Source organism: Myotis yumanensis, unplaced genomic scaffold, assembly GCF_028538775.1.
Source record: "Myotis yumanensis isolate MYYU_CA2020_CCGP unplaced genomic scaffold, mMyoYum1.0.hap1 SCAF_1, whole genome shotgun sequence".
NCBI classification, from domain to species: Eukaryota; Metazoa; Chordata; class Mammalia; order Chiroptera; family Vespertilionidae; genus Myotis; species Myotis yumanensis.
The window spans coordinates 3269475-3283520 of record NW_027223752.1 but is presented as its reverse complement, the minus strand read 5'-3'; the positions used below and the strand labels follow the sequence as shown (position 1 = coordinate 3283520).

The window sequence follows — 14046 nt, the reverse complement described above, 5'->3', positions numbered from 1 at the left end:
AGTGGAGTTTCGCTGAGGTGCATGGTACTAAAAAACATTTAATAGAAGGAATTTTCCTTACCTGGGTGGTCAGAGAGAGCCTCCTTGAGGAATTCACAAGAGCTAGGACCTAAACAATAAATAAAAATCAATTAGGGGGAACGTTTGAGGAGGGGGAAGGAAGAACACTCCATGAGGAGGAAGTGCAAATATCACGTGAGGATCATAAACACAGGCAGAATGGCTGGGCATAGCAGCCCAGCCCCGAGCAAGGGCCTTTGAGTTGGGTGATGAAGTTAGAGGGACCGACGGAGGCCAGACCACGCAGGTCAGTGAGAGATCCCGCTGCCCACGCTAGGGAAGGAGAGGAGAGGCTGCTGGGCACTGGGAGAGGCGTGTGTTGACATGGGAAGAAGGAGGGGTGGAGGGATGCGGATGAGTGGTGAGTGGTGGTGCCATGGAAGGAGATACTGAAAGCGGTATCAGTGGTAACTTTTGTTGCGAGATGGTGTTGGAGTAGGTGAGTTCCGTTTGGGTGATTCTGAGCTTAAGGTTTGTTTGCAACATCAGGAGGGGATATCAAGTCAGTGGTTACATATATGGAGTTCAGAGCAAAGGTCTGGGCTGGAGGTTAAAAGAAGTCATTTGCATTTTTAGTTATAGAGCAGTGGGTGGTGCTGAGAGAGGAGAGATTAAAGTGAGGAGAGTGCGACCGAGCGCTGGGTGCTGAGCCCGTGAGGACCTGGCAGGAGAGGAGACACCAGCAAAGGTGACCAAGGGCGAGCAGTGTCACGGAGCCAAAGCGGGGGCTGGGAAAGCAGCTGAGGGTGGTCTCCAGTGCCAAGTGCTACTGAGAAGTCAAGTAAGACGGGAGCCTACACACGTCCATGGGCTGGGCCCGTTTCTGTGCACTGAAAACCCAGAGTGGAACGGGCCAGGGAGTGCGTGGGAGGCGAGGCCATGGCAGCCGTGACCACGCAGCTCATGAAGATTTGGGCTGTGACGGGGGGATGAAGATAGGGCAGGCGTTGCCCTGGCCGGTGTGGCTCAGTTGGCTGGGTGCTGTCCCAGGCACCAAAAGGTTGCTGCTTCGATTCCCAGGCATGGCAGATGCCTGGGTTGCAGGCTCGATCCCCAGTAGGGTATGTGCAGGAGACAGGCGATCACTGTTTCACTCTTACATTGATGTTTCTCTCTCTCTTTCCCTCTCCCTTCCTCTCTAAAAAAAATAAATTAAAAAGAAATCTTAAAAATAGAAAAAAGATGGGGCAGTAGCGAGAAGGGAATGAGCTCTTTGCTGTGTCATTGGCGGTTGTCTTGATGGGCAAGACTTTAAAATCCATTGCAGGGAGCTGGTTGGGGGGAGTATTAAACACTGGGGCGGTGGGGGCTTGTCCTGGGGGTGGGAGTGGCCGGAGAGGGGTCGATGGGGGGAAAAGGAGACATCTGTGATACTTTAAACTATAAAACAAACAAACAAACAAATAAATGCGGACAAGATAGGTGTAAGGGCCCTGAGGCGGTGATGAGGGCTGCTTCTGGTTCCAGGAGGAAGGTTGGTGGTAGGAGGGGAGGGGGGAGGAGGGTGGTGGAGGGGGGAGGGGGGGAGGAGTGCTGGGGAAAGTAGGGTATGTCCTTGGTGGAGGAGGTTCCTTTTCTGAGGGGCTCTCTTCAATGGGGGTAAGAGGCAAGGCCACCTGGTGTGTGTGTGAGTGTGTGTGTGTGGAGGGGGGGGGGCGGGTGTCGGTGTGCACACCCACATAAGGGAGCCCATGCTCAGGACATGGAAAGGGCTGCGATTCGCCCACAGGCAGTGGGCAGTGGGGATGGGGGCCACGGCAGCAGCAGAGGGAGACTGGAGCTTGGTGACCAAGGGGGACCATTGTCGCAGCCACCAAGGCCCCGGGTGTGGAGGGTTTGGGATGAAGTGAAGCCTTTTGATACCCAAGCTGAACAGGAAGGCCCATGAAAGCAGGGGCGGGTGGACCTGAAATGCCGCCTTCCCAGGCAACAGGATCCGCTCTGCCTGAGGGTGAGGCGGGACTACTCGGGGCGCAGGGAGAGGGGCTGATGTGCCGGGTGCCTGGGCGCCCCTCCCAAGGCCAGTGGGAGCCACGGAGGAATCCGAGTGGGAGAGTGACGCATGAGGTTTGCATCTGGAAAGCTCACCTGTCTGCAGGGCGGAGGGGTGACTGGACCAGGGAGGAACTGAGCGGGGGAGACAATGGCAGGTGGACCCGAGGAGTGGCAGCCGCAGGGAGGGGTGCAGGTGGGGTGGGCACAGGGAGGACAAAGTGTCCCTGTCACCCTGACTGCAGAGCCTCAGGCCACAGGCAAGCCCTGGGAGAGAGGATGCCGGGAGACAGAAGCGCTGGCCCTGGGAGGCCAGAGCTCGGTGGGAGAGGCCGAGTATGGAAGCGGGTTGAGAGCTGCCTGGAGTCTGGGCTGAGCATGACCTCGGGAGTGTAAGGACCTGCCTCTGAGCCCACGGCTGTGGAACCCCCGCTGCCCAGGAAGGAAGCCCCTTAAGGCCACCACCCTGAGGCCCAGAGAGCATCAGCCACTTGCCTGAGATCACACGGAGGCCAGGCCATGACAGGAGAACAGGACCAGCCATTCACCAGCTGAGCCCAGAAGGGCGACTGGTCCAGGCAGAGCGCCCCCCCCACCCCCCAGCCCAGGCGTCCCACGCAGCAGGACTGGGCACGGAGCCAGATGTCCTCCAGCAAGGCCACGTCTGCTGATGGCAAGGGGGACGCTCTGGGAGGCAGAGCCGGTGTTAGCAGGTGCCCTGGGATCCCCCACTCCCACCACGCCTCCCCAGAGAGGGGAAAGGTGCTCTGTGATGCCCCACCCCAGGCCCGCGGGACTTCTCTGCCCCAGGGCACCGCTGGCTGTCTCTTCCTTCAGCCTGGTCCCTGCTCACAGTTATGAACACCCAGGGAGGCCTGTCCCTTCCCACCTCCCATGCCCACTGTGGGCATCACACAGACTGTCTCACTTTTCCTCGGAGCCACCCTCCTCTGCAGCTGGGGATGTGGGGCTGGAGGAGGCGACTCAGGGCACAGGCGACTGCACAGGCTGTTCCTCAGACACAGCGCTCTGTGAGGTTGTGAGGAAACGCGTGGTCTTGCTTAGGCTCTGACTCTGGGTCGGCACCTGGTCCACTCACTCATGGTCAAGTGCTGTGATCAGCCATTACTATCCACGTCGGCACAGCAGACCCCAGCCCATCACAGGGGTCCTGCAGGCCCACATTCCCGTATGGCTTCCCCCAGGCCCCAGCCTGTCCCGGAGCTCATCAACAGGGACACTCGGGGCTTCGCGCCGTGGTCCTCCCTCCTCACTGCCCTCCGCCCTGTAAAGACACCGGCCCAGGCTCTGCCAGCTCAGGTTCATGCACCGGCAACCAGTGAGCTCCAATACTGCGCTCTACTCACCTCCGGCCATTCCAGGTGAGCAGAGCAATAATGACGCACACAGCTGCCCGCACGGTCCTTGAAAATGCCATTGGGGTCGAGGCAGGCTCCGCATCAACCTTCCGGCGGGCTCCAGAGACAGGAACCCAGCCACACGCTGCACAGCTGATTCTGCAGTCTGCCCCACCCCCACCCCCACCCCCACACACACACCACCCCCTCTGGGAGCTGCTAACTGTCCTGCTTGTCCCCATTCAATTGCTCCTGGTGTGGAGGGTTGCATGGCCTCTGATTCAGGAGCCAGACACTCGGCTTACCTCCCCTCAATGTTCTTCCCTCTCTTGCAGGCTTACTTCATTCCAAAATGGCATCTTCCTTTTATCAAGTTTTCCTAGTTATTAGCCTCTGGGCTCTGATGTATTGTGTGTCCCCACCCAGTCCCCCCAGCAAAGGAGCTCCCAGCAAAGGAGCCCCCCGCCCACCCTCCGCGAGGAGCACCCCTGCCTCCCAGGTGGCCACCAGCAACACCGACTTCGCCTTCCGCCTGTACCGGAGGCTGGTGTCGAAGACCCCGAGTGAGAACATCTTCTTCTCCCCCGTGAGCGTCTCTGCTTCCCTGGCCATGCTCTCCCTCGGGGCCCGCTCGGCCACCAAGAGCCAGCTCCTCCAGAGCCTGGGGTTCAACCTCACGCGCATGCCCGAGTCCGCTGTGCAGCAAGGCTTCCAGCACCTGGTCCACGCGCTCGGCGTCCCCAGCGAGGACCTGGACCTGAGGATGGGGAGCGTCCTCTTCGTCAAAAGGGAGCTGCAGCTGCAGACGAGCTTCCTGGACAACGCCAAGCGGCTGTACGGGTCGGAGGTCTCCCCCACGGATTTCTCTGACAGCCCCACCGCCCGGAAGAGGATCAACAGCTACGTGGAGAAGGAGACCAAAGGGAAGGTTGTAGACTTAATTCAGGACCTTGAACCTCAGACAGCCATGGTCCTGGTGAACTACATCTTCTTTGACGGTGAGACTCTGAGAGGTTGATTTTGATTTTAACGTTGTTCCTCCCCAAGCCCAGGCAAGTAAGCAAGCTAGACAGACCCTGGACAGCGGGTGGAGCAGGGGAGGCCACGCTGGAACTAGTTTTGGAACTACCTGGGTGCATGACCTTGGCCATCTCAGTTTATCAAGTGCAATGGGCTCATTCAGGTCTGTCCTTGTGTAGCCTGATTATGTGTCCTGAGGGGCTAACATCAGGCTCGGTGGGCGGCCCATGGGAAAATTTCTTTTCTAGAAATGACCTTAGGAGAAAGGGCCGTATCTCTTGCCCCTGCCTGTAATTTTTTTTTTGTTTTAAAAAGTTATTATTGTCAACTTCTTTAATAGATGTAGACCTATTCACATTGTCTACTACTTCTTATGTGAGTTTTGGCAAATTTTGTCTTTCAAGGAATTGGACCATTTCATCTAGATTATCAACTTGGTGGGAAGAGAGTTGTTGATAGTATTCCTTTATTTTCTTTTTCATGTCCATAGGATCTGTGGTGGTGTTCCTTCTTTCGTTTCTGGTATTAGCACATTGCTTTTATTCCTGTGTATGGTCCATACTTAGTTTCTCTTTATGCCAAATATGTTTTGTTGTAAAGGCTGGATTTTTAAAATAATGTAACATGGCAGCTCTGAAATTCTGATTCGCGCCCCCTGACAAGGGTTTGTTCTCATTGCTTGTGGCAATAGCTGTTTGTTTGGTGCTTTTCTGAACTAATTTTTAAAGTCTGTTCTTGGTCACGTGTGGCCACTGACATCTCCTCTTGGTTATTTAAATGACTGGGCAGAGGTTTCTTAAAGGCCTGGCACACATAAGCAGAGGGCCTTTGTGTGTACGGTGAGGCATGCCATCAACACTCATCAAGGCAGCTTGTAACTCTGAGTCCCCGTTCAGTTTCTGTTTGTGCCGACCTTCAAGGTCCACTGGAGGAAGAGCTTACAGCCTTCATGCATTTTTTTCAAACATACACATAGCGTTACCCATGTGCATAGCATCTAAATGCCCAGGGTACACTGAGCTCTTCAGTCTCCACGACATCTCTTTCCTCGGCTTTTTCTTTTAGATTTTTTGATTAATCTGTTGTTTGTCCCAGCTGTTATCCTGCGCCAGGCAACCAAGCAGCTAAAACACTTGCCTTTAATTGTTCCTGGCAAATATTCCCTGGCCCTGGGGGAGACGTGCTTTTAGCAGAGTGAACGCCAATCAACTTGTCAGTGGCTCCAGGGAGGTGGTGGAACTGGCCCAGCATCAGGGTGTGGGCATGGCCCCTGGTGGAACTAGCTGCGGGCGTCACCCTGGGTCATGCCGGGCGGGCAAGGGGAAAGAGCCAGAGCAGCCTGGCAGTGGGACTGTCCAGGAAACTATCAGACAGTCAAATAATTATCAGTCTTTGGGAATGAGGCTTTGAAATGTCTCCATATCTGTTCCTCTCCCTCTGGTGCTGGGAATACAGTCTGCTATTTTTCAAAGCTACTGCTGAGCTAGAGAGAGAAGGAGGAGACTAATGCTAGTTAAAATGCCACAAAGTTTACTGTTCTCATCGAAATTTAGCCATTTTTCTTGAATGGACTCTCCCCAGGTTACTAGGAGTCTTTGCTACATTTCCAGTGTTCTGAAAATGCTGGTTCTATTTCTGCCAGTTCCTCTTGCTGCCTTTATGAAAGGGTGGCTATGCAGAGGTCCTTACTCTGTCGTTTTTGCAAATACCACCTCCACCATCTGTCCTATTAAGCTTTTTGATTAATCAATTGTTATCTAAAGCCTCAGAAAGTTGCTCAATTTATCAGTGCCTGTAACCATCTTTGACTAATTTTCCCCAAGGAAACAACAGGGCTTTTTGCATTGGTTGAGCTCCCAATCAGATCACATACAGACAGCTTTGCGAGTGATGCCTTCCAGGGAAGCGTACGACAGCTCACATGATGAGAGTTCTTTGAGAGTGAGTCTCTGAAAAGGTTCCGGCCCGTTTCTTTCCCTCCGTGGCTGTCAGGCGGCTGGACTTCACCGAAAAGGCAGGCTGTTGTTTGTCAAGGGTGTGGGCAGTGGAACTAGGGCGAGTTAAATACCCAAAGCTGACCATTCTGACCAAAATTTGTATGGATGGTTCTGTTTGCTGAAAGCATTTGGTTAACGCCCAGAGTTCTAGAACAGGCAATTTTAATCATTGTTGGGAGTTGCTCATTGTCTTTATGCTGGAGTGAGTTTTCAGAGATCGTTGGCTCTTCACCTCACTGTGACTCAAGACTTTCCTTCTCTCCTTGTGTAGCCAAGTGGGAGAAGCCTTTTAACCCGACGTATACGAGTAAAATGTACCCGTTTGTGGTGGGCAAGACCACGGTGAAGGTCCCTATGATGCACCAGGTGGAGCAGTTTGCTTTTGGCGTGGATCCGGAGCTGAACTGCTCTGTGCTGCAGATGGACTACACAGGAGGCAGCGCGGCCCTCTTCGTCCTCCCCCGCCCAGGCCAGATGCGGCAGCTGGAGCAGGCCTTGTCCTCCAGGACCCTGAGGAAGTGGAGCCACTTACTCAAGAAGAGGTGGGCACCTGTGTCAATTTGCTGGGGCCTGAGGCAGGTGACGGTGAACACCCAGGATGAGGAGAGACCGCGACAGCAGCTGTGCGATCATCACTCCTGCAAGTGAGCACCAGCTGCCCGCCAGGCAGGGAGCTCGGTGCTGGGGGTCAGTGTTCTCACTTGAACCTCACAGTCACCGGGCGCATGAGGAGTGCTATCACCCCCACTCGCAGGCCAGGAAACAAGGCTCCAAGAGGGGAGTGAATTACCCAAGGCCACGATGCTCCACGCCTCTGTGAAATTATTCTGTCACTGTAGCTATTCTGTGCTAGCTGAGCTGACTCCACCCACCGCTGTGATGTTTAATGCCAGGGCAGGATTCCATAAAGACGCACACACACAGCACTGGTGCTCACCTACAAAATGAGGGTAATAATATCACTCAACTCAGAGGATGTTGAAAAGATAAAACAAGTTCCTATGTATAAAGTGCTTAGAAGAATGCCAGGGAGATAGTAAGTGTCCGATAAATGTTCGCTAATAATAAAATTATTATTAGTTCTGTAATTATGGGTAGTATTCAAGGGATGTTAACCATAAGATAAAAAGGAGTCTTACGTCTGATCTCTTAGCAATACTGTCCTGGCATTGTGGGCATCGTCTAGGAGGAGAGAAAGGAAGGATCAGGGATAACATAGTTCAGAAAAGACAAAGATCAATGCCCAGGGGTGGGAGCAGGCGGAGTGCTGAGCCGCTTCTGAGCAAAGCGAGGTGACTTTCAGCTGGACTGATGGGAGCCTTCAAGGAGTTGGTGCGTTTGAGCCACAAGGATGAACAGAATATGAAGGCGTGGGTAGCTCATAGAGCTTGGGAAAGGCATATTGGGCAAAGGAAACAGCACTAGGGAAGATGGACGGTTGGGGATCAAGAGACACTGCAGGAGGTTTCTCAGGTTTCTCTTGTTCTTAGCTTGCAACCAGGGCTGGATGGAGGCAGAGGAGCCAGCGTGGAGGCTGGCGGTGGGGGTGGGGGTGTCTGTAAAGAGACAGAGCAGAGAGAAGATGAAGATGGCCAAGCCAGCGCAAGACCCAAGGCAGGGAAGCGAGAGCTGTCCACTGTGCTCGATGTCACCAGGAGCCCGTCAATGAGTAGCACCCACACTCTGTGCTTACATTTCTGTGACTTGTTAAGCACATGACTGGGCAAAGCACTAAAATTAAGCTTTACCATCACTAAAATGGAGATGAGTTCATGACTGTGCCTGAGACAATGCCTGGCACACAGTAAACGCCCAATATATGCGGGCTGTTCACTCTATTACTGAGGGGCTGGGAAGTGCCAAATCCAGGGCTGTGTTGTCTAACATAGCAGCCAGCAGCCACAGGTGGTTATTTAAATTTAATTAAATAAACTTAACAATGAAGTTCCTTGTTGGCACTAGTCGCGTTTCGATTGCTCGATCGCCACGTGTGGCTGCCGGCTGCCACGCTGGACACCACGGACAGAGGCTATTCCCCACTTGGCAGAAAGTTCTGTAGGGCCGGGCTGCTCTTGCAGGTCAGCAGGGTTTGTCTCCAGAAGGGCTGGTGGGTGGCATCTGGCCCGGGGGGCAGGCTCGCTGCCGTCACTGCCCGTGGCCTCTGCCAGAGGGTCCCTGGTTGAGGCCCCTTCTCTGCTCTGCCCTCCCTCATCAGGGGCCTCTTTCCCATCTCTGCCCTCCTCGGGGCTGGGCTTGCTCGTCCCGGAGGCTCACCTCCAGCACAGCCTGGTGAGCTGACGGGCATGTGTTGGCCCTTCAGCAGCAACCAGCAGGGCCTCGCGGGAGCAGAGTCTCCTGAAACGTCACCTGGAAACAGCTGGGACCCAGGCCTGTGCCCTCACCTCTTCCTTTCCCTCCTCCCAGGTGGATAGAGGTGTTCATCCCTAAGTTTTCCACATCTACTTCCTATGACCTGGAAACCGTGCTCCCAAAGATGGGCATCCGGGACGCCTTTGACAAAAACGCCGACTTTTCTGGAATCACAAAGAAAGGCTTCCTGAAAGTTTCCAAAGTGAGTTGGTCAATGAGAATATTCGCCTCTAAGCCTGAGTGGGAAGGGCCCGTAGAGACCGACCGATCGAGCACGCTCACCTCACTGACCCGGAAACAGAGTCCCCAGGAGGCGAAGGGACTTCTCTGTGGCAGAGACAGGGCCGCCGGGCATGGCGGCCAGGCCTGCCGGGCATGGCGGCCAGGCCTGCTGCTCCGTGGCCATCGCACTTCCCACACACCGTTATCCCTCGCCAGACAAGTGTTCCTAGGGTTCAACGGCAGTTCCCTGAGAACCGGGCACCGCCCACACCCGCTGCAGATGAGCAGGTGCCCCCTGGCTTTCCACCCCACCTCCCTGGAGCCCAGGCCCTCACACTGGGGCCCTAACGTGGCTGCCCATGGCCATTAGTGCCCTGTGATGTACAAACAAGAAAGAAAGGAAACTAGGAAGAGAGGAGCTGACTTCCACAATGTAGGATATTGGACCTAAACATTCAGATTTCTGATTCTCTTGAAACAAATCATTGAGCCCAATTCCCAAGTAGTCAGGCCAAACCTCTACACAGTGGCCTCTGGCTGGGGCTGAGCCGTGAGCACTCCTTTTAGGTGGAGGGCACCCTCCAGGGTCCCGGTGGAACCCACACTCTACAACAGGTCTCCTCGTCCCACTGGGTCACCTAACGCCTGTCTGCGGGGGTTTCTGATCCCTGACCTAACATTTGTTTTCGTAACAGAGTACAGTGCTCAGAAGTGGCCCTGGCCACCGAACGGGGCCATTGTCACTGGTGCCCAGGGAAGGAGTACAGATTCCACAAGAATATGATGGGCAGCTCAGGCCAGGTGGCTCAATGGGTTGGAGTGTTGTCCCATACACCAAAAAGGTTGTGGGTTTGATTCCTGTACAGGGCATATACCTAGGTTGTGGGTTCAATTCCCGGTCAAGCGATATATGGGAGGTAATCAGTCTCTCTCTCTCTCTCTCTCTCTCCCCCCCCCCCCCCATTCCTCTCTCTCTCTAAAATCAATAAACATATCCTTGAGTGAGGACAAAAAATATGATGAGCACTATGAACCCATGTGCACATATGAAAACAATGACTGTGACTGTTGGGGGTCACAGGACCCTGAGGCTGAGCAGTGCATGAGCCCGGCGTAAGGATCTCTCGTCTAGAAGGGCAAGTAGGGTGTGATAGTCAATAGTACCTGACCACCGTGTCCCCGCAATGGCTGCGGCAATCACTCTGGTGTGCACACTTCCTAGATCTCCTTCAATTCGTCAAACAACCCCGTGGGATGTATCCAATTATTACCGGCCTTTCATCGATTTGGAAAGTGAAGCACGCGATCTCTAAATAACTTTTGCAACAATGAGTGGCGGAACTGGGTCTCAAACCTAGGTCTTTCTGGGCTGTACTGGTAACCAGTCAACTCCATGCTAAGAGCCAACTGATCATCGCAAACCTCAGGCCAGGCATTTGGCCTCTGGGGAGCTGGGGGGTGGGGGTGGAGGTGTCCCCATTCCCAGGCAAAACATCAAAGCTCAGGGTTTTTTAAACCATGTCGGTGTCTGTTTTTCCCTCGGCAGGTCACCCACCAGGCGGTGGTGGACGTCAGTGAGGCGGGCACCAAGGCTGCGGCGGCCACGGCCACCAAGCTCACCGCCCGCTCCAAAGACAGCTCCTCTCGCACCATCTGCTTCAACAGGCCCTTCCTGCTGCTGATCGTGGGCAGCGCCGCGCAGACCACGCTCTTCCTGGGCAAAGTGGAAGATCCCACCCAGTTCCCGCGGGGAAAGGCCTTTCGCGGATGACACGATAACAACGCACAGGAAATAAACAAACCGCGTGGCCTGCAGATCCCGGGGACATGGGGCCAGGCCTCTGTGTGAGGGTCCACCTGACCCCGTGGAGCTGCATGTGCTGCCCCGAGGCCACTTTTGAGGCTCAGTCACCCCAATCAGCAGAGATCCGGTCACAGACCAAGCCCCTGAGCGCTGGCACGCCCTCTTCCATGCTCTCCCAGGCGGCTGGCTTGCTGGGGTGTGTCTGGGATGGCATATTTCCATTCCTTAGCCCCTGGGGGTGGTGACATGCAGGCCATTGGCCTGTACTTCAGAATCACAGCAATAAACCTAAAACGTGAGTCTGGCCGCACAGCACTCCCACACGCCTCCAGGGTCTGGATTTGAGAGTGGTCTGGTGGGTAAGTCACAGAGGCCAGGCTGCTGTTATGCGGCATTTCAGTGGCTGCCTGAATTCATCTATTCATTCAACAAAAACGCACTGAGCACCTCATACGTGCCAGGAATGAATCAGGCCGACAGGCTCCTGGTTTGGGGACACAGATGGGAGCGGTAGACCACCTCCACCCTGATGAAATGAAACCTGTAAATGCATGTGGTTGTACCGGCCATGCGGAGTGCTGGGAAGACCCTCACTAGGATGGTCGGATGAGGAGAAACAGGCGGCGAGGGGGTGCTTCTGTGAGCACAGGCCCGTCGGAGGGACAGAAGGAGGCGCTGTGGCTGTGGTGCCTGAACAAGGTCAGATGGTGTCAGACGTCGGCCAAGAAAAGGGGTCTGGGTTTGGTGGGAGGTGCCATTTAACCGGCTGAGTTTCTCCAACAGGAAGATGAGGGTTAGTGTCTGGGTTGGGAAGACCTTTCTGGGTGCTCACCTCGGGGTTCCATCCAGACTGGTTGCGGCAGCTGCCCTCTCGGCCCTGACACTGTCGCATGCGCACACAGGGCCCTCGGGTGCTCGGCCTCCTCCCTGCTGCTTGGAGGGACCGTGGCCTGCCCCTCACACTGACTCCTCAGCTCCACGCATGGGCCAAGGGGCTTCGGGGGTTCCCCGCACAGGCTTCTCCGCCCTCCTCAGCCCCGTGGGCTGCTCTGGCTCCTTCCCCTCACCCGCCCCGCATGACCCAAGGAGACACCACAGCCTCCAGTGGACTCTGGGGTTCTGGGGGCCCATGCCTTCACCCCGATGTGTTGAGGGCCTCTCGGTGGCGTTTCCAAGCTCTTTTACAGAAAGAGAGAGAGAGAGAGAGAGATTGAGAGAAAGAAAGAAAGAAAGAAAGAGAAAGAAAGAAAGAAGAAAGAGGAGTGGTGCTAAGAAGCTTCTAGAAATCGCTCCCCTCCCCCACTCACAGGAGAGAGCAGCTGACCCAGGGCAGGCCCGGGCCCTGGACTGAAGCCCAGGCATGGGGCTGCCCACTGTCCCTCTCCTGGCTGCGGGGCCAAACCTCACTCCTGCACAGCGCTCCTCTCTGTCGACAGGATCTTATGATAATTATGCTTCATGGCCGCCGGGTGGGAGGGGTGTGGGGGATGGACGAAAAGATGAGGAGGATTGAGAAGTACCCCTGCAGGTATTACATTATTGATCACAAGGAGATTAACATTTCAATTGGTGGGTAAGGCTGACTGCCCTTCCATAATGTGGGTGGGCCTCATCCAATCAGTTGAAGGTCTTCATTGAGTAAAGACGGACCTGCCCGGAGCAAGAGGGAATCTACCAGCAGAGGCCTTGGGCCTTGAACTGCAACATCCTCTCTTCCTGGGCCTCCCGCCTGATGGCCATCCTCCGTAATCAGGAGAACCAGTTCCATACATCCATCTCTCTCCCTCTCTGCTCGCCCTAGCCGGGCACTACACATCATGCTTTGTTCCCCCCACAGCTCTGCGAGGTGGGCTGTACAGAATCCAAAACGCGTGCCTCCCACAGTGTCTTCTTCCCGGCCACGTGGGAAGGTATGTCAAGGGCCAGGTAGCTTACGTGCCAGCCAAGAGTAACTGATTTCTCCTCGGTGAATGCTCTCATTCATTCAAACAACAACCGTGTCTTCATGAAACACGCGGAAGGCTCACAGCACTGCATGGACCCACAGGTGGGGTTTCAAACACTGGTAGGTGTAGCAGACCCCCTCGGGGCCTGGCCCGGATGTCCTTGGGTCTGACCTTGAGCGTCCATGGCTCCCACCTGGGCTTTCTTGTGCCTCACACACCAGACAGGCCAGAGGCATGCAGCCCCGCAGGCTCAGACTCAGCCTGGGAGGGAAGGGAGCCTTTACGTCTCACAAGTGCCTCTTGATTGGAACCACTGCACCAGCCGACCAGCTTTCCTTTGGCTTCATGGGTGTGATTAAACACTTATTCTTAACAGTGATTGGTTTTCATTATAAAGAAGATACATGCTCTTTGTGAGAAATTAGGATAATCTAAAAGTACACAAAGAAGAACATAAAAGTCACCTCCATCCCGTCACCTAAAGATTCACTCATAAACAGATATTCATCTGGTTCTAGGCTTGGCTCTAGAACCGGGGACACGCAGTGAGCGGGTCCATGATCCACTTTACGGAGCTCTTGGGAGAGGGGAGGGGAGGGCAGGGGAGGGGAGGGAGGGAGGGGAGGGAGGGGAGGGGACTGGAGGGCAGGACACTTTGCTCTGTCTTCTGAGTTCCCTCCCAGGCTGTTCTCTGTGCACGGACTCTGTTTATTTGAAGTCTTAGGGAAGCACTGAGTGGTCAGAGGTGAGGGCTTTGGCTGGGGAGGCAGACCATCTCTGAGTGTCCCAGCACCCAGGTTACGGCATTCAGTTAAGTTCACAGAGCCTCAGTTTCCCTTCTGTGAAGTAGGGATGATTGTGCCTCTCTCACATTCCTTTTTTCCAGTTGTACTGGGAAGTACTCGCCAGGCATCGCTGTGTAAGTTTAAGGTGTACGGCAGGATGGAATGAGTCACACGTGCTATGCATGCTGACGGGGCAGGCTGTTAGCATCTCGCATTCCTAGGTGAGGGCGCTGCTTAAAGACCGCTGCCCGGAGCACACAGCACCCGTAAAGGATGGACAGCAACCTCCCCCGACCCCTGCCTTCAGCACCCCTGGCTTGCCGGCAGCACCCTTGTCAGAATCTCCGCCAACCAAGCAGGTCCAGACCACACTCGCTGTTTGCTGCTGGGCCGGCGGGATGGATACGTGGAAAAAGAGGTCCCTTCCTGTTTGCTAATCACCCAGGTCCCTTCCTGGTTCCAGGAACTGGCCGGACAAATATTGACCCGGCC

At 55.0% G+C, this 14046-nt stretch overlaps 1 protein-coding gene across 1 annotated transcript; it reads left to right on the top strand.

The window, feature by feature from the left end:
* The first annotated feature begins 4005 nt into the window (after window positions 1-4005).
* SERPINA9 (serpin family A member 9) lies at window positions 4006-10790 on the top strand. The gene is made up of 4 exons (XM_070402118.1): window positions 4006-4408; window positions 6699-6969; window positions 8852-8999; window positions 10566-10790. The coding sequence occupies exons 1-4, from the start codon at window positions 4021-4023 to the stop codon at window positions 10788-10790; spliced, it is 1032 nt and encodes a 343-aa protein (XP_070258219.1). The 5' UTR covers window positions 4006-4020.
* The last annotated feature ends 3256 nt before the right edge of the window (window positions 10791-14046 follow it).

Bases quoted from the DNA above. Each gene is read 5' to 3' on its own strand.
- SERPINA9 (XM_070402118.1), top strand. From the start codon at position 4,021: ATGCTCTCCCTCGGGGCCCGCTCGGCCACCAAGAGCCAGCTCCTCCAG. The intron at 4,409-6,698 runs GTGAGACTCTGA...CTCCTTGTGTAG, and splicing joins GAACTACATCTTCTTTGACG to CCAAGTGGGAGAAGCCTTTT. The intron at 9,000-10,565 runs GTGAGTTGGTCA...TTCCCTCGGCAG, and splicing joins GCTTCCTGAAAGTTTCCAAA to GTCACCCACCAGGCGGTGGT.